We start from the raw sequence: 19,557 nt of genomic DNA on the forward strand, positions 1-19,557 counted from the left end.
TTGTGTGTGTATCACAAAGTGTCTCTGTAAGTTCCTTGTCATATTCCTGTTCCTCTTGTGTGGTGTTTGTGTGTATTACAAGTTTGGAAATGTCTCTGTATGCTCCTTTTCAAATTCTTGTACCTCCTGTCCGGTGTTTGTGTGTATTGCAAGTTTGGAAATGTCTCTGTAAGCTCCTTGTCATATTCCTGTTCCTCTTGTGTGGTGTTTGTGTGTATTACAAGTTTGGAAATGTCTCTGTAAGCTCCTTGTCAAATTCTTGTACCTCCTGTCCGGTGTTTGTGTGTATTGCAAGTTTGGAAATGTCTCTGTAAGCTCCTTGTCATATTCCTGTTCCTCTTGTGTGGTGTTTGTGTGTATTACAAGTTTGGAAATGTCTCTGTAAGCTCCTTGTCATATTCCTGTTCCTCTTGTGTGGTGTTTGTGTGTATTACAAGTTTGGAAATGTCTCTGTAAGCTCCTTGTCAAATTCTTGTACCTCCTGTCCGGTGTTTGTGTGTATTGCAAGTTTGGAAATGTCTCTGTAAGCTCCTTGTCATATTCCTGTTCCTCTTGTGTGGTGTTTGTGTGTATTACAAGTTTGGAAATGTCTCTGTAAGCTCCTTGTCAAATTCTTGTACCTCCTGTCCGGTGTTTGTGTGTATTGCAAGTTTGGAAATGTCTCTGTAAGCTCCTTGTCATATTCCTGTTCCTCTTGTGTGGTGTTTGTGTGTATTACAAGTTTGGAAATGTCTCTATAAGCTCCTTGTCAAATTCTTGTACCTCCTGTCCGGTGTTTGTGTGTATTACAAGTTTGGAAATGTCTCTGTAAGCTCCTTGTCATATTCCTGTTCCTCTTGTGTGATGTTTGTGTGTATTACAAGTTTGGAAATGTCTCTGTAAGCTCCTTGTCATATTCTTGACATCCTGTCTGGTGTTTGTGTGTGTATCACAAAGTGTCTCTGTAAGTTCCTTGTCATATTCCTGTTCCTCTTGTGTGGTGTTTGTGTGTATCACAAGTTTGGAAATGTCTCTGTAAGCTTCTTGTCATATTCCTGTTCCTCTTGTGTGGTGTTTGTGTGTATTACAAGTTTGGAAATGTCTCTGTAAGCTCCTTGTCATATTCCTGTTCCTCTTGTGTGGTGTTTGTGTGTATTACAAGTTTGGAAATGTCTCTGTAAGCTCCTTGTCATATTCCTGTTCCTCTTGTGTGGTGTTTGTGTGTATTACAAGTTTGGAAATGTCTCTGTAAGCTCCTTGTCATATTCTTGTACCTCCTGTCTGGTGTTTGTGTGTGTATCACAAAGTGTCTCTGTAAGTTCCTTGTCATATTCCTGTTCCTCTTGTGTGGTGTTTGTGTGTATTACAAGTTTGGAAATGTCTCTGTATGCTCCTTTTCAAATTCTTGTACCTCCTGTCCGGTGTTTGTGTGTATTGCAAGTTTGGAAATGTCTCTGTAAGCTCCTTGTCATATTCCTGTTCCTCTTGTGTGGTGTTTGTGTGTATTACAAGTTTGGAAATGTCTCTGTAAGCTCCTTGTCAAATTCTTGTACCTCCTGTCCGGTGTTTGTGTGTATTGCAAGTTTGGAAATGTCTCTGTAAGCTCCTTGTCATATTCCTGTTCCTCTTGTGTGGTGTTTGTGTGTATTACAAGTTTGGAAATGTCTCTGTAAGCTCCTTGTCATATTCCTGTTCCTCTTGTGTGGTGTTTGTGTGTATTACAAGTTTGGAAATGTCTCTGTAAGCTCCTTGTCAAATTCTTGTACCTCCTGTCCGGTGTTTGTGTGTATTGCAAGTTTGGAAATGTCTCTGTAAGCTCATTGTCATATTCCTGTTCCTCTTGTGTGGTGTTTGTGTGTATTACAAGTTTGGAAATGTCTCTGTAAGCTCCTTGTCAAATTCTTGTACCTCCTGTCCGGTGTTTGTGTGTATTACAAGTTTGGAAATGTCTCTGTAAGCTCCTTGTCATATTCCTGTTCCTCTTGTGTGATGTTTGTGTGTATTACAAGTTTGGAAATGTCTCTGTAAGCTCCTTGTCATATTCTTGTACCTCCTGTCTGGTGTTTGTGTGTGTATCACAAAGTGTCTCTGTAAGTTCCTTGTCATATTCCTGTTCCTCTTGTGTGGTGTTTGTGTGTATCACAAGTTTGGAAATGTCTCTGTAAGCTTCTTGTCATATTCCTGTTCCTCTTGTGTGGTGTTTGTGTGTATTACAATTTTGGAAATGTCTCTGTAAGCTCCTTGTCATATTCTTGTACCTCCTGTCTGGTGTTTGTGTGTGTATCACAAAGTGTCTCTGTAAGTTCCTTGTCATATTCCTGTTCCTCTTGTGTGGTGTTTGTGTGTATTACAAGTTTGGAAATGTCTCTGTATGCTCCTTTTCAAATTCTTGTACCTCCTGTCCGGTGTTTGTGTGTATTGCAAGTTTGGAAATGTCTCTGTAAGCTCCTTGTCATATTCCTGTTCCTCTTGTGTGGTGTTTGTGTGTATTACAAGTTTGGAAATGTCTCTGTAAGCTCCTTGTCATATTCCTGTTCCTCTTGTGTGGTGTTTGTGTGTATTACAAGTTTGGAAATGTCTCTGTAAGCTCCTTGTCAAATTCTTGTACCTCCTGTCCGGTGTTTGTGTGTATTGCAAGTTTGGAAATGTCTCTGTAAGCTCCTTGTCATATTCCTGTTCCTCTTGTGTGGTGTTTGTGTGTATTACAAGTTTGGAAATGTCTCTGTAAGCTCCTTGTCAAATTCTTGTACCTCCTGTCCGGTGTTTGTGTGTATTGCAAGTTTGGAAATGTCTCTGTAAGCTCCTTGTCATATTCCTGTTCCTCTTGTGTGGTGTTTGTGTGTATTACAAGTTTGGAAATGTCTCTATAAGCTCCTTGTCAAATTCTTGTACCTCCTGTCCGGTGTTTGTGTGTATTACAAGTTTGGAAATGTCTCTGTAAGCTCCTTGTCATATTCCTGTTCCTCTTGTGTGATGTTTGTGTGTATTACAAGTTTGGAAATGTCTCTGTAAGCTCCTTGTCATATTCTTGACATCCTGTCTGGTGTTTGTGTGTGTATCACAAAGTGTCTCTGTAAGTTCCTTGTCATATTCCTGTTCCTCTTGTGTGGTGTTTGTGTGTATCACAAGTTTGGAAATGTCTCTGTAAGCTTCTTGTCATATTCCTGTTCCTCTTGTGTGGTGTTTGTGTGTATTACAAGTTTGGAAATGTCTCTGTAAGCTCCTTGTCATATTCCTGTTCCTCTTGTGTGGTGTTTGTGTGTATTACAAGTTTGGAAATGTCTCTGTAAGCTCCTTGTCATATTCCTGTTCCTCTTGTGTGGTGTTTGTGTGTATTACAAGTTTGGAAATGTCTCTGTAAGCTCCTTGTCATATTCTTGTACCTCCTGTCTGGTGTTTGTGTGTGTATCACAAAGTGTCTCTGTAAGTTCCTTGTCATATTCCTGTTCCTCTTGTGTGGTGTTTGTGTGTATTACAAGTTTGGAAATGTCTCTGTATGCTCCTTTTCAAATTCTTGTACCTCCTGTCCGGTGTTTGTGTGTATTGCAAGTTTGGAAATGTCTCTGTAAGCTCCTTGTCATATTCCTGTTCCTCTTGTGTGGTGTTTGTGTGTATTACAAGTTTGGAAATGTCTCTGTAAGCTCCTTGTCAAATTCTTGTACCTCCTGTCCGGTGTTTGTGTGTATTGCAAGTTTGGAAATGTCTCTGTAAGCTCCTTGTCATATTCCTGTTCCTCTTGTGTGGTGTTTGTGTGTATTACAAGTTTGGAAATGTCTCTGTAAGCTCCTTGTCATATTCCTGTTCCTCTTGTGTGGTGTTTGTGTGTATTACAAGTTTGGAAATGTCTCTGTAAGCTCCTTGTCAAATTCTTGTACCTCCTGTCCGGTGTTTGTGTGTATTGCAAGTTTGGAAATGTCTCTGTAAGCTCATTGTCATATTCCTGTTCCTCTTGTGTGGTGTTTGTGTGTATTACAAGTTTGGAAATGTCTCTGTAAGCTCCTTGTCAAATTCTTGTACCTCCTGTCCGGTGTTTGTGTGTATTACAAGTTTGGAAATGTCTCTGTAAGCTCCTTGTCATATTCCTGTTCCTCTTGTGTGATGTTTGTGTGTATTACAAGTTTGGAAATGTCTCTGTAAGCTCCTTGTCATATTCTTGTACCTCCTGTCTGGTGTTTGTGTGTGTATCACAAAGTGTCTCTGTAAGTTCCTTGTCATATTCCTGTTCCTCTTGTGTGGTGTTTGTGTGTATCACAAGTTTGGAAATGTCTCTGTAAGCTTCTTGTCATATTCCTGTTCCTCTTGTGTGGTGTTTGTGTGTATTACAATTTTGGAAATGTCTCTGTAAGCTCCTTGTCATATTCTTGTACCTCCTGTCTGGTGTTTGTGTGTGTATCACAAAGTGTCTCTGTAAGTTCCTTGTCATATTCCTGTTCCTCTTGTGTGGTGTTTGTGTGTATTACAAGTTTGGAAATGTCTCTGTATGCTCCTTTTCAAATTCTTGTACCTCCTGTCCGGTGTTTGTGTGTATTGCAAGTTTGGAAATGTCTCTGTAAGCTCCTTGTCATATTCCTGTTCCTCTTGTGTGGTGTTTGTGTGTATTACAAGTTTGGAAATGTCTCTGTAAGCTCCTTGTCAAATTCTTGTACCTCCTGTCCGGTGTTTGTGTGTATTGCAAGTTTGGAAATGTCTCTGTAAGCTCCTTGTCATATTCCTGTTCCTCTTGTGTGGTGTTTGTGTGTTTTACAAGTTTGGAAATGTCTCTGTAAGCTCCTTGTCATATTCCTGTTCCTCTTGTGTGGTGTTTGTGTGTATTACAAGTTTGGAAATGTCTCTGTAAGCTCCTTGTCAAATTCTTGTACCTCCTGTCCGGTGTTTGTGTGTATTGCAAGTTTGGAAATGTCTCTGTAAGCTCCTTGTCATATTCCTGTTCCTCTTGTGTGGTGTTTGTGTGTATTACAAGTTTGGAAATGTCTCTGTAAGCTCCTTGTCAAATTCTTGTACCTCCTGTCCGGTGTTTGTGTGTATTGCAAGTTTGGAAATGTCTCTGTAAGCTCCTTGTCATATTCCTGTTCCTCTTGTGTGGTGTTTGTGTGTATTACAAGTTTGGAAATGTCTCTATAAGCTCCTTGTCAAATTCTTGTACCTCCTGTCCGGTGTTTGTGTGTATTACAAGTTTGGAAATGTCTCTGTAAGCTCCTTGTCATATTCCTGTTCCTCTTGTGTGATGTTTGTGTGTATTACAAGTTTGGAAATGTCTCTGTAAGCTCCTTGTCATATTCTTGTACCTCCTGTCTGGTGTTTGTGTGTGTATCACAAAGTGTCTCTGTAAGTTCCTTGTCATATTCCTGTTCCTCTTGTGTGGTGTTTGTGTGTATCACAAGTTTGGAAATGTCTCTGTAAGCTTCTTGTCATATTCCTGTTCCTCTTGTGTGGTGTTTGTGTGTATTACAAGTTTGGAAATGTCTCTGTAAGCTCCTTGTCATATTCCTGTTCCTCTTGTGTGGTGTTTGTGTGTATTACAAGTTTGGAAATGTCTCTGTAAGCTCCTTGTCATATTCTTGTACCTCCTGTCTGGTGTTTGTGTGTGTATCACAAAGTGTCTCTGTAAGTTCCTTGTCATATTCCTGTTCCTCTTGTGTGGTGTTTGTGTGTATCACAAGTTTGGAAATGTCTCTGTAAGCTTCTTGTCATATTCCTGTTCCTCTTGTGTGGTGTTTGTGTGTATTACAAGTTTGGAAATGTCTCTGTAAGCTCCTTGTCAAATTCTTGTACCTCCTGTCCGGTGTTTGTGTGTATTGCAAGTTTGGAAATGTCTCTGTAAGCTCCTTGTCATATTCCTGTTCCTCTTGTGTGGTGTTTGTGTGTATTACAAGTTTGGAAATGTCTCTGTAAGCTCCTTGTCAAATTCTTGTACCTCCTGTCCGGTGTTTGTGTGTATTGCAAGTTTGGAAATGTCTCTGTAAGCTCCTTGTCATATTCCTGTTCCTCTTGTGTGGTGTTTGTGTGTATTACAAGTTTGGAAATGTCTCTATAAGCTCCTTGTCAAATTCTTGTACCTCCTGTCCGGTGTTTGTGTGTATTACAAGTTTGGAAATGTCTCTGTAAGCTCCTTGTCATATTCCTGTTCCTCTTGTGTGATGTTTGTGTGTATTACAAGTTTGGAAATGTCTCTGTAAGCTCCTTGTCATATTCTTGTACCTCCTGTCTGGTGTTTGTGTGTGTATCACAAAGTGTCTCTGTAAGTTCCTTGTCATATTCCTGTTCCTCTTGTGTGGTGTTTGTGTGTATCACAAGTTTGGAAATGTCTCTGTAAGCTTCTTGTCATATTCCTGTTCCTCTTGTGTGGTGTTTGTGTGTATTACAAGTTTGGAAATGTCTCTGTAAGCTCCTTGTCATATTCCTGTTCCTCTTGTGTGGTGTTTGTGTGTATTACAAGTTTGGAAATGTCTCTGTAAGCTCCTTGTCATATTCCTGTTCCTCTTGTGTGGTGTTTGTGTGTATTACAAGTTTGGAAATGTCTCTGTAAGCTCCTTGTCATATTCTTGTACCTCCTGTCTGGTGTTTGTGTGTGTATCACAAAGTGTCTCTGTAAGTTCCTTGTCATATTCCTGTTCCTCTTGTGTGGTGTTTGTGTGTATTACAAGTTTGGAAATGTCTCTGTATGCTCCTTTTCAAATTCTTGTACCTCCTGTCCGGTGTTTGTGTGTATTGCAAGTTTGGAAATGTCTCTGTAAGCTCCTTGTCATATTCCTGTTCCTCTTGTGTGGTGTTTGTGTGTATTACAAGTTTGGAAATGTCTCTGTAAGCTCCTTGTCAAATTCTTGTACCTCCTGTCCGGTGTTTGTGTGTATTGCAAGTTTGGAAATGTCTCTGTAAGCTCCTTGTCATATTCCTGTTCCTCTTGTGTGGTGTTTGTGTGTATTACAAGTTTGGAAATGTCTCTGTAAGCTCCTTGTCATATTCCTGTTCCTCTTGTGTGGTGTTTGTGTGTATTACAAGTTTGGAAATGTCTCTGTAAGCTCCTTGTCAAATTCTTGTACCTCCTGTCCGGTGTTTGTGTGTATTGCAAGTTTGGAAATGTCTCTGTAAGCTCCTTGTCATATTCCTGTTCCTCTTGTGTGGTGTTTGTGTGTATTACAAGTTTGGAAATGTCTCTGTAAGCTCCTTGTCAAATTCTTGTACCTCCTGTCCGGTGTTTGTGTGTATTACAAGTTTGGAAATGTCTCTGTAAGCTCCTTGTCATATTCCTGTTCCTCTTGTGTGATGTTTGTGTGTATTACAAGTTTGGAAATGTCTCTGTAAGCTCCTTGTCATATTCTTGTACCTCCTGTCTGGTGTTTGTGTGTGTATCACAAAGTGTCTCTGTAAGTTCCTTGTCATATTCCTGTTCCTCTTGTGTGGTGTTTGTGTGTATCACAAGTTTGGAAATGTCTCTGTAAGCTTCTTGTCATATTCCTGTTCCTCTTGTGTGGTGTTTGTGTGTATTACAATTTTGGAAATGTCTCTGTAAGCTCCTTGTCATATTCTTGTACCTCCTGTCTGGTGTTTGTGTGTGTATCACAAAGTGTCTCTGTAAGTTCCTTGTCATATTCCTGTTCCTCTTGTGTGGTGTTTGTGTGTATTACAAGTTTGGAAATGTCTCTGTATGCTCCTTTTCAAATTCTTGTACCTCCTGTCCGGTGTTTGTGTGTATTGCAAGTTTGGAAATGTCTCTGTAAGCTCCTTGTCATATTCCTGTTCCTCTTGTGTGGTGTTTGTGTGTTTTACAAGTTTGGAAATGTCTCTGTAAGCTCCTTGTCATATTCCTGTTCCTCTTGTGTGGTGTTTGTGTGTATTACAAGTTTGGAAATGTCTCTGTAAGCTCCTTGTCAAATTCTTGTACCTCCTGTCCGGTGTTTGTGTGTATTGCAAGTTTGGAAATGTCTCTGTAAGCTCCTTGTCATATTCCTGTTCCTCTTGTGTGGTGTTTGTGTGTATTACAAGTTTGGAAATGTCTCTGTAAGCTCCTTGTCAAATTCTTGTACCTCCTGTCCGGTGTTTGTGTGTATTGCAAGTTTGGAAATGTCTCTGTAAGCTCCTTGTCATATTCCTGTTCCTCTTGTGTGGTGTTTGTGTGTATTACAAGTTTGGAAATGTCTCTATAAGCTCCTTGTCAAATTCTTGTACCTCCTGTCCGGTGTTTGTGTGTATTACAAGTTTGGAAATGTCTCTGTAAGCTCCTTGTCATATTCCTGTTCCTCTTGTGTGATGTTTGTGTGTATTACAAGTTTGGAAATGTCTCTGTAAGCTCCTTGTCATATTCTTGTACCTCCTGTCTGGTGTTTGTGTGTGTATCACAAAGTGTCTCTGTAAGTTCCTTGTCATATTCCTGTTCCTCTTGTGTGGTGTTTGTGTGTATCACAAGTTTGGAAATGTCTCTGTAAGCTTCTTGTCATATTCCTGTTCCTCTTGTGTGGTGTTTGTGTGTATTACAAGTTTGGAAATGTCTCTGTAAGCTCCTTGTCATATTCCTGTTCCTCTTGTGTGGTGTTTGTGTGTATTACAAGTTTGGAAATGTCTCTGTAAGCTCCTTGTCATATTCTTGTACCTCCTGTCTGGTGTTTGTGTGTGTATCACAAAGTGTCTCTGTAAGTTCCTTGTCATATTCCTGTTCCTCTTGTGTGGTGTTTGTGTGTATCACAAGTTTGGAAATGTCTCTGTAAGCTTCTTGTCATATTCCTGTTCCTCTTGTGTGGTGTTTGTGTGTATCACAAGTTTGGAAATGTCTCTGTAAGCTTCTTGTTATATTCTTGTACCTCCTGTATGGTATCTGTGTGTATTACAAGTTTGAAAGCTTCTTGGCAAATGCTTGTAGCTCATGTGTGGCAATTGTGTGTATTACAAGTTTGAAAGTATCTCTTGTAGCTCCTGTACGGCATGATGGTATTGGACGAGTCAGACCAGATGTACATAGACAACCTGTGCAGCCATGTCCTGGGCCAAGTGTACAGGGAGCCTGCAGGGGAAATCCTGCTGGGCACGGTCCTCCTCCCCACCCCACCAGCCAACGTTGGTGAGTAGCAGCAAAGGCTGGAAGGCACATTTAGTCACACTAAGAAAGTATATGTCCCAGAAGTGGATTCAATAATATTATCTTTCCCATTTACACATGAGCATCTGTTGTTTATAACAGTCTCTGACTGATTCAGGGATCTTAGAAAAAATTGCCGAATTCCTGTTAGAGCTTTTTAGACAAGGACATCTTTCAACCAACTTCATTAGTTTTGCAGAATTTGCACTTTTTTTTGGCACTTTTTCACAGATATCAAACATACAGTCATGCTTGAGACAGAAACTTGCTTTATTCAATGAATTTGTGCCCTGTTCACATTAAAACAGATATTTATTTGCAGCAAAACATTTATTTATTTCTATTTTTTTTTAATGGAAAAATACCAAATGCTTGAAGAATTATATTCAGATTTTAGATCATCTGCAGAAGTTTAAATAATTTTGTTACAGATTCCCTCATAGAAAAAAAATCAACACTGGTGCATAACAAGTGTAGGTCTGTGTTATGATGAAACACTTCCAGTTATGAATGTTTTGTTATTAAAGCACATTGCATGTGATTGCCAACAGATCCTACGGAGTACGGCGACTGGTTTGAGCGTGTGGGTGATGACACCATGACCATGCCTGCCCTGCAGCTTGGGGCAGGGGTGGAGAAGGAGCGATGTGAAGCCAGGTGGGACACCCAGCTTTGTACTACAACAGATAGGGGGGGTTTGGGGGTGGGGGGCGGTATCGCTCTCGGATTTAACATGGGGACCATATATTTCAGTTTTCAAAAGTAGGGATGAAATTCAAGGGTTTTTCAAGATGTTTCGGCTCTCAAGATGAAATACTACAGCAGATAACCTCAATGACCATACCTTCTCACTTTTTGACACTGTAACCATGGTTACTTTCAGAATAAGAGTGAGTAAATGTGTAGTTGAGTTTAATTCTGGTTTGAAAAGTATTCCAGTTACATTAGGCAGGTCTCAGACCTTTTTCAATTCAGTGAAATCCACAAGCAAAGGTATGGTGATGACAAACCTAGAAACAATCAGGGCAGACTTGGATTCAAACCCATGATCATAGGGCTCTGGCATGTCCAAGGGATGCAACTCTGCACAGTGAATTGTGGTGCTTTTGATGGATGGGCTACCCATGCCCTTTTCAGTATGGGAAGGCAAAGACCAACTTTAGACTTTTCACAACAGATTTGTTCATAATTTGCATACCTGCACAGAACTCACAGCCTTATACCTCATTAAAGAGGGGTTACTCAATACAGTTTGCCCAAATACACCATAGACTCTTCACAACAGATTTGTTCATCATACACATGCTGCATACATGTACAGACCTCACAGCCTTATACCTCATTAAGGAGGGGTTACTCAATGCAAATACATGTTTATACCCTGAGGAGATTTTATGAAAGTCTGTTAATAACTGAGAAACTTCAGCAACAGTTTATGCTCCATGGTCCGTGATGTTAAAACTTGCAGCCTGTGTTATTTCCTCAGTGCCAGTACATTCATCAATCACCTGGACCTGATGTTCGAAACCCAGAACAGTGAAGCTGGAGACATTTCCACCTCTTCCAACAACACTGTCAACATTGCCAAACTACGCTCAGCTCTTGACATCTGCCTGGAAGAGTTGCCCCCCTTGCTGGAGCTTGGTCAAGTGCCCTTGGCCTTGACCCAGGACTACAACTTCCCCTATCACTGCCCAAGCATCATCAGTCTGTCAAGCATATCCAGCTCTCTGATGCCTGAAAGCATTGGCTATGTGCTTCTGCAGGTAAGTGCTATAGAAGATCATCAAGACACAGATATCTGTCCATGTTTCTCTTAATGTTGGTTAGAGAGTGGAAGAGGCCCCATGCAAACTATGTCTGTTGTGATGGGGATTGGGTGGCCATGATGGTTGATGTACATTAATAATACAAGGACTTATGACCATTACTAGTAACTTTTTACTGGACAGAATTTGTGTCATCATACTTCCTTGTTGGTTTGCCTGATTCCAGAAAATCATAGATCTGTCCTTATGTAGATACTTGTGAATGGTTCTGATATGTGAAAAGTTTATTATTCTTGTCACTTGTTATGTCCCTACCTCTCAATGATCTCTGTGTCTGTATTTCAGGAGTGTCTGTGGCTCAACTCTATCCTGTGTCACATAAGACAGCAGATCAGTGACCTACAGAGCTGTCTGCTTGGTGGCCCTGAAGCTCTGCCACAGTCCCATCTTAGTACTGTCTACAGCCTGCAAGAAGAACATGTCCCAGTGTCGTGGATACACCCCAACTGTCAGCCCTGTACACACTCTCTAGTGTCCTGGTTTGCAGGTCAGTCATGTGCTAGATACACCCCAACTGTCAGCCCTGCACACACTCTCTAGTGTCCTGGTTTGCAGGTCAGTCATGTGCTAGATACACCCAACTGTCAGCCCTGTACACACTCTCTAGTGTCCTGGTTTGCAGGTCAGTCACTTGCTAGATACACCCAAACTGTCAGCCCTGCACACATTCTCTAGTGTCGTGGTTTGCAGGTCAGTCATGTGCTAGATACACCCCAACTGTCAGCCCTGTACACACTCTCTAGTGTCCTGGTTTGCAGGTCAGTCATGTGCTAGATACACCGTAATTGTCAGCCCTGCACACACTCTCTAGTGTCCTGGTTTGCAGGTCAGTCATGTGCTAGATACACCGTAATTGTCAGCCCTGCACACACTCTCTAGTGTCCTGGTTTGCAGGTCAGTCATGTGCTAGATACACCCTAACTGTCAGCCCTGTAACACTCTCTAGTGTCCTGGTTTGCAGGTCAGTTATGTGCTAGATACACCCCAACTGTCAGCCCTGTAACACTCTCTAGTGTCCTGGTTTGCAGGTCAGTCATGTGCTAGATACACCCCAACTGTCAGCCCTGTAACACTCTCTAGTGTCCTGGTTTGCAGGTCAGTCATGTGCTAGATACACCCTAACTGTCAGCCCTGTAACACTCTCTAGTGTCGTGGTTTGCAGGTCAGTCATGTGCTAGATACACCCCAACTGTCAGCCCTGTAACACTATCTAGTGTCCTGGTTTTTCAGGTCAGTCATGTGCTAGATACACCCCAACTGTCGGCCCTGCACACACTCTCTAGTGTCCTGGTTTGCAGGTCAGTCATGTGCTAGATACACCCCAACTGTCAGCCCTGCACACATTCTCTAGTGTCCTGGTTTGCAGGTCAGTCATGTGCTAGATACACCGCAACTGTCAGCCCTGTAACACTCTCTAGTGTCCTGATTTGCAGGTCAGTCATGTGCTAGATACACCCCAACTGTCAGCCCTGTACACACTCTCTAGTGTCCTGGTTTGCAGGTCAGTCATGTGCTAGATACACCTCATCTTGATGGTGTGTTATTTTCATGTCCTTATTGTGAATATATGGTTGTCTCTGTTGATCAGATAAGAAGAAGAGGTACCAGCAGCTGCAGTCCTGGGTCAGGCGAGGGATGGTCCCAACATTTAAAGACAATGGTCAGTTACAGGACAACCCAACCATAGCTTGTGGTCAACTGTCAACCGTGTGGCTGGGAGGCCTGGTCAACCCTATGTCACTGTTGTCAGCCTACAGACAGGAGAAGGCTATTGTGTGCAAGTGTGATATAGATCAGGTACGTACCAGTTAGAATACTGTGTGTCTTTGAAGGTTTATTATACACCTATTGCTATAATAAACCTATAGCCACTTTTGCCTGAATGGTATTGTAGTTCTGTATCTTGCTATCTCATAGTGACCTTGTGACAGGTGATACTTTCATTCAAGTAAGACCTGCTGAGAGGTTTTACATTTTAAAAAAATATTTCTAATGTTACAGCTTTGTTTGATTTTAGTCGTTGTTTCTTCTATTTTCTGAGTAGAGCTTCAGAACAAATAAAAAAAAGGTTAAAGTAACTTTCATCATCTTTTCTGATTATTTTGGGGCTCTGATTTGTCAAATCTGTAACTATCTAAAATATATGAAATAATGTGTCCATAGTGTTAATGTTGGATATGATTGATCACATGTTCATATGTGATTGATATGTATTCACATATGATTGGACCCATGAAGATCCGGGTAAGAATAGGTCATCATCAACTGATGCTTGTCCTAAGTGGCAACTATGCTTGTCACAAGAAGCGACTTACAGGATCGGGAGGTCAGGTTCGCTTCCTTGGTTGATGCATGTCATCGTATCCCAATTGTGTGGATCGATGCTCATGATGCCAATCACAGGATTGTTTGGTTCTGACTCCATCATTTGCAGACCGTCTTCATATAGCTTGAATATTGCTGAGTGCAGCATAAAAACAGCAAATCAACAAATACATATCATTGATCATGTTTTCACAAGTGATTTATCATGTTTTCACAGGAGATTTATCATGTTTCCATATGTGATTTATCATAGTTTCACACATTATTGGTCATGTGTGCGCATACATACTTGATCACATGTTCAAACGTGATTGATCTTTGCTTGTCATTGATCATGTTTTCACATGTCATTGATCAAATTTCACATATGATTGATCATGTATTTACATTTTGATTGTTATGCTTTCACATACGATTGATCATGCTTTCACATGTGGTTGATCATGTTTTCACATGTGGTTGATGATATTTTCGCATATGATTGTAATGTGTTCACATGTGATTTGTATGTTTCAGATTGTGTTTGAGTGTGATGTCCTCAACACGACTGACACGGAGGACATAGAGATGGAGGATGGTTTATTCCTGATTAACACACATCTACAAGGAGCAGGCTGGAACTTCGACAAGGACATGTTGAGGGAATCAAAGTGAGCACTCATTAGAATTACTGCTAGAGCATGTTCAGATAGATGGCACATTGTACACAATTCTAGTTAACTTGTTCAGGGCCAGTTACAGTTGTGACAGACACTACACATGAATGATGATCACAAGGACATGTTGAGAAAGGCGGCACACCGTGCACGATTCTAGTTAACTTGTTCAGGGCAAGTTACAGTTGTGACAGATACTACACATGTGTGATGATCACAAGGACATGTTGAAAAAGGTGGCACACCGTGCACGATTCTAGTTAACTTGTTCAGGCCCAGTTACAGTTGTGACAGATACTACACATGACTAATGATCACTAGGACATGTTGAGAAAGGTGGCACATCATGCATGATTCTAGTTAACTTGTTCAGGCCCAGTTACAGTTGTGACAGACACTACACATGTGTGATGATCACAAGGACATGGTTGAGAAAGGTGGCGCATCATGCATGATTCTAGTTAACTTGTTCAGGCCCAGTTACAGTTGTGACAGATACTACACATGTGTGATGATCACAAGGACATGGTTGAGAAAGGTGGCACATCATGCATGATTCTAGTTAACTTGTTCAGGCCCAGTTACAGTTGTGACAGGTACTACACATGTGTGATGATCACAAGGACATGGTTGAGAAAGGTGGCGCATCATGCATGATTCTAGTTAACTTGTTCAGGCCCAGTTACAGTTGTGACAGGTACTACACATGACTAATGATCACAAGGACATGTTGAGGTAATCAAAGTGAGCACTCACTACTCACAGAATTTCTGGAGAGCATGTTGAGATAGATGGCACACTCCACTTTCTCAATCTTCATAGTCCCTACCATACGTGTGGCCCAGTTGTCTAAGCACCGAAATTTGTCTTGAAGTATACAAAAACATATAAAATATGTGCAATATAGTTAATTCCCTTGCTGCATTTTCAGAGATTAAATTGTTTTCTTCCAGGAGAGCGTTGTTTGAGGTCCCATGTTTGTACGTGAAGCTGATGAAGAAACCAACTCCACAGCCAGCTGAGAGGGAAGGAGACGGTGACATGGAGGAATTCAATGAAAACATCTACCATTGCCCTGTCTACATGAACAGAGTGAGCTCTTTGTGGTCTATCAGTTCTGATGTAACAGTTCATCAATAAGTAGCAGTAGCACAAAACCATTGTGACGATATAATATCATCATATTGACAATTGTCACAATATGTATGTCCTGATATTGATCTTGACAAGTGTCACAATGCATCATATCCCTAGACCGCCTCCGTGGTCTAGTGGTAGAGCGTTGATACGGAGAGCGGAAGGTCCGGGGTTTGATCCCGGCTGTGTCATACCAAAAGACATTAAAAGGTGGTACTCTGTGTGGCATTAAGGGCCTAAAACAAGGACTGGTCGGATGGGAGTCAGTGTACTGTATCTGAGTGGGGTATTCATGTGGGGTATTCATGCGGCATGGTATCTCAGTGAGCTAGCAGTATAAATCGGCATCACCCTGACAAGTACAAGCAGCCCCACACACACATGTGCATGTACGTTGCTATGTAAGTGCAATAATCTTGGACGTGCCGTTAAACCCAATTTCATATCACCTTACCTCATATCCTGATATTGAAAAGTGTCACAATTCATCATGTCCTGATATTGACAAGTGGCACAACACCTAATGCCCTAATATTGACAATTGTCACAATACATCCTATCCTGATATTGTCAAGTTTAACAAGACCTCATGTCCTGATATTGACAATTGTCACAATACATCCCACAGAGCTACATATAAGCTGAGTATTTGCGTCCTGATATTGATCTTGACAAGTGTCACAACACATCATGTCCTGATATTGACAATTGACACAATACATCCTATCCTGATCGTGTCAAGTGTCACAATAAATCATATCCTGATATTGAGAAGTGTCACAATACACCATGTCCTGATATTGACAAGTGCCATAATACATCATGTCCGGATATTGACAAGTGCCACAATACATCATGTCCGGATATTGTCAAGTGCCACAATACATCATGTCCGGATATTGTCAAGTGCCACAATACATCATGTCCGGATATTGTCAAGTGCCACAATACATCATGTCCGGATATTGACAAGTGCCACAATACATCATGTCGTGATATTGACAAGTGCCACAATACCTCATGTCCTGTATTATTACTTTTGAGCCTGATAATCACACACATTGCCTGACCAGTGACCAACACATGCTCCGTGACCTGTAGGCTTCAAGGTTGAAATGTAGCCACAACAAATACTACTTATAGCTTCACCAATACTCCAAACAGTGTAGTCCCATGTTAACACTATCAAATGTTTAACTTACCTGTCACATTTCACCAAATAAGCCAAATAAAAAATAGAAAAATTGAAACTTTACTCTTTTTTCTCGTGTTACTCATCCCTTTTTGAAGGGACTTTTTTCGTTGTATATTTTAAATGACCACCCCAGGTTTTGAGAAAACAAGTACATTAACCAACAGTTACTGATAAAGAAAAACCTGACTGATGTGGTGTGTATACAATTCCTTCTGTTGCAGAGCCGACAGATGCTAGTCACCCATCTTCCTATCAAGTGTCCCTCACCTGTAGAGCGATGGGGACTCTCTCGCACTGCTCTCATCCTGGATCCTGGTGAGTCCCATTCACATATTACCAGTTGTGATCCTCGAGTCTGTCAGTCTTCCAATTTAATGACCAGTCCTGAACCAGTGTTCAGTAAAATTTCATTCATTCCGCTGCACTAAACAGATATGTAGTGAAAAGACTTTGTAAGACAACTTAAGGTTAGTACCAGTAGGCTAGTGTGTTCACAAGAGCTTCTATCACAGACTAGTATTTTACTAGTCCTACTAGATGTAAGTGGCTAGAAAGTAAGATGCCTATACCCCCTGTAAGTAGTGACTTGGGTTGAGTGGATGCAGCCCTGAGACACATTGATTACAATTTGTTAATGCTCTTAGTCAGATAAGTATTGTTTGTTTTCCAGGATTGCCAGAGGATGGAACAAAGAAATCCCGGTCCTACTTGCTGCTACAACGCCTCCCACTGAGTCAACGAGAAGGTGAGGAGATGGGGGAAGAGGAGGACCTAGAGGAACAAACCCAACAGCCAGATACTGCTCACACAGAGGCTGCTTCTGTCAAGTCACGGTCAAACCAGTCGGTCAAGTCTCAGCAGTCTTCCCAATCCCAGCTGTCCTACAGACCAATGTCCCCTAAAGCTGACCCCCTTCCACTAGGGCTTGGTCTCACAAGAGAAAGACCCATGGTCCGGGATGCTGCTCCAGATGCTGCTCCGAAACACCCTTCATCTCGCCCTCCCTCAAAGCCCAGCAGTGCTAACAGTAACAAGTCCTTTAACAGAAGACCAGTTTCCAGAGGATCAGGAATCAGTGCTGGTTCTCGTGGTACTGAGGGAAGAAAAAGCAGCGGCAGGTCGCAGGGTATGGATGGTGGCCAGGCAAAGGACAGTGCACATCTCAGGGAGCTGGATAAAAGGGGCAAGGAGCCAACAGAAGAACAACTTGACCGTCAGTCTGAGGACCAGAGAGGATCTGATAAGGCAGGGTCTACTGGCAATGTTATCAGAGCAAGTCAGGAGAGACGTCCATCTCAGAAGTCAGTTATCAGTGGTGGGAGAAAGGTTTCTGAAACATCACAGAAGTCTGTTGGTTTGAATCAGACAACTGGATCAATTGCCTCCAGACAAGCCTCTCCTGCATCTCTGGGTCAGACAAGCGGGAACAGACCTCCATCCAACCAGTCTCGAACATCAGGACAGAGAGCGGATGGAAATACGCAGAGACGATCATCAAACATTTCACAGATATCTGCTCAAAGGACCGATGGCACCAGGCCACCTTCTAACACCTCCAGGACATCCCAGGGGAGAAGGATCTCTGAGACAGGGTCACAACGTAGAAATCTAAATAAGACCAACAATGCAGATGATGAAGACAGGGTGGGAGTGAATGATGGGAGTGCAGTGGAAGTTGATGTGGAGAGAGTTGCATCATCAACATCACTGAAGTCCACAGATTCTCAGCCACAGATGGTGCAGGAAATACATGATGAATCTGACCTGGCTCGAGGCTCCGAGATTGAAGATGCTGATATGGTAGGGAGGAGAGAGGCTAAGCCACAGTACTAGTATCTGTATAAACTGATATGGCGCTGTGCTAGATCGCCAGATGCTGAGACAGACACAATCTGGCTGTGTCACCTCGCAGACAGTGTTCCTCTTGAACAAGTTGGTCAGTGTTTGGGTATGTTCTTTCACTGCTTCGAATGACGGGCTGATGGTCCAACAGAGACAATCTGGGTCTGTCACAATAGCAGCAGTGTTCCTCTCAAATAAGTTGGTCAGTGTTTGTGTATGTTCATTCACTGCTCAGATTGATGGCGTGAATGTCAGTCTGTGTCTCAACCCCTGCACCATCTCTGCCTTCAGTACCTTCAGTATAAGCACAGCATCATTGAATATATTTATTGACCAGTGACAAACCTCTCTTGCTATGTACTTAAAATGAAAGGTTATTTTTCATCTCATTATTACTGCTTCATCCTCGTGCATCCTTGTATGGTTTCAGAATTTTGATTTTGTGACAACATGCTTCACCATGTGTGAATATTTCATGACAGACAATTTTGCTCATTTGTTGATGAGTTGAGAATCTTTGTATAAGCTGTGATACTGTTTGTTCCTGAACTGGATGATATTCACATTTTCTGATATTGAATTAACTATCTTGTGTTGAAATTACTGTGTGTATCAGAATTATAATCCGTCCATAGTCTGTCTGTGATAACAGATTTGTGAATGTTTTTCCAATTTCAATTAGTCACACAAAAAACATCCATTGTCAAAGATTATGACAATAGACATGATAATGATGTTTCATTCTGTTGCTTTTTACCTTCACATCCAGTATTATTTATACCATTTATTGTGATTTACATATATCTGTTTTACCTCAATATATGTGTCGTTTAGGCCAGGTTTCTTTTAATTTGTTGGTTTTAGGATATTTTCAGTTCTGGAAATCATCATTTGAATATACTGCTATGTGTGCAGTATTTATGAAATAGTTTAACAGTTGTATGCAGAACAAATTATCCAAAGTACACAAAAGAAATTCATTTTCTTCCACATTTCCATTTATGGGTTTGTCAGGTCCATTGACATATTTTTGAAAGAAATCTGGCCTTACATGTACTTTGTGTTGGATACACTCAATGCAATTAAAATACTGATGATGAACTCCTTCTTTGTTCTAATATTAAGGTGCTACATGCGGTTCAGGGCAATGTGTTAGCACATAAAGTGACATGAACATTAAGGATATTGAATATTTCTTCTGCTTTGCACAATATATCACAGGAAAATACTATAATTACGAAACTTCTACCTCTAAAACATATCTGCCATAAATCCTGTAATTTGGCTTCAATCACACTAACTAATATTTTCATATTTTGAACAGACGTCCTGTTCACTGTCAATTACACACAACTAGTTGTCGCCAAGTAGTCTAGTAACTACCCAAGCCATGATGTCATAATGGCGACAACCTCACTTTTTTGTCTTGTGTGTGCTAGAGTTAACACCCACTTTAGTAGTAATGACAATCTAGCACCTGGTAGTAGGTCACGTTAAGTTTGCCACTGTCTTTTGGCTTCAATC

General features: G+C 41.2%; 1 protein-coding gene across 1 annotated transcript in view; it reads left to right on the forward strand.

Moving 5' to 3' along the window:
• Nucleotides 1-19,134, forward strand: part of LOC124114791 (dynein beta chain, flagellar outer arm-like) — a 156,711-nt gene extending 137,577 nt beyond the window's left edge. The window contains exons 93-101 of the mRNA XM_048398229.1: nucleotides 8,884-9,031; nucleotides 9,601-9,706; nucleotides 10,536-10,815; nucleotides 11,164-11,365; nucleotides 12,467-12,675; nucleotides 13,720-13,853; nucleotides 14,813-14,951; nucleotides 16,413-16,506; nucleotides 16,862-19,134. Coding sequence (XP_048254186.1) covers nucleotides 8,884-9,031; nucleotides 9,601-9,706; nucleotides 10,536-10,815; nucleotides 11,164-11,365; nucleotides 12,467-12,675; nucleotides 13,720-13,853; nucleotides 14,813-14,951; nucleotides 16,413-16,506; nucleotides 16,862-18,024 — 2,475 coding nt within the window. The 3' untranslated portion in view covers nucleotides 18,025-19,134. The remainder of the gene's footprint in view (nucleotides 1-8,883; nucleotides 9,032-9,600; nucleotides 9,707-10,535; nucleotides 10,816-11,163; nucleotides 11,366-12,466; nucleotides 12,676-13,719; nucleotides 13,854-14,812; nucleotides 14,952-16,412; nucleotides 16,507-16,861) is intronic.
• Nucleotides 19,135-19,557: the final 423 nt, after the last annotated feature.

Source organism: Haliotis rufescens, unplaced genomic scaffold, assembly GCF_023055435.1.
Source record: "Haliotis rufescens isolate VD_foot unplaced genomic scaffold, xgHalRufe1.0.p SCAF_18, whole genome shotgun sequence".
NCBI lineage: Eukaryota > Metazoa > Mollusca > Gastropoda > Lepetellida > Haliotidae > Haliotis > Haliotis rufescens.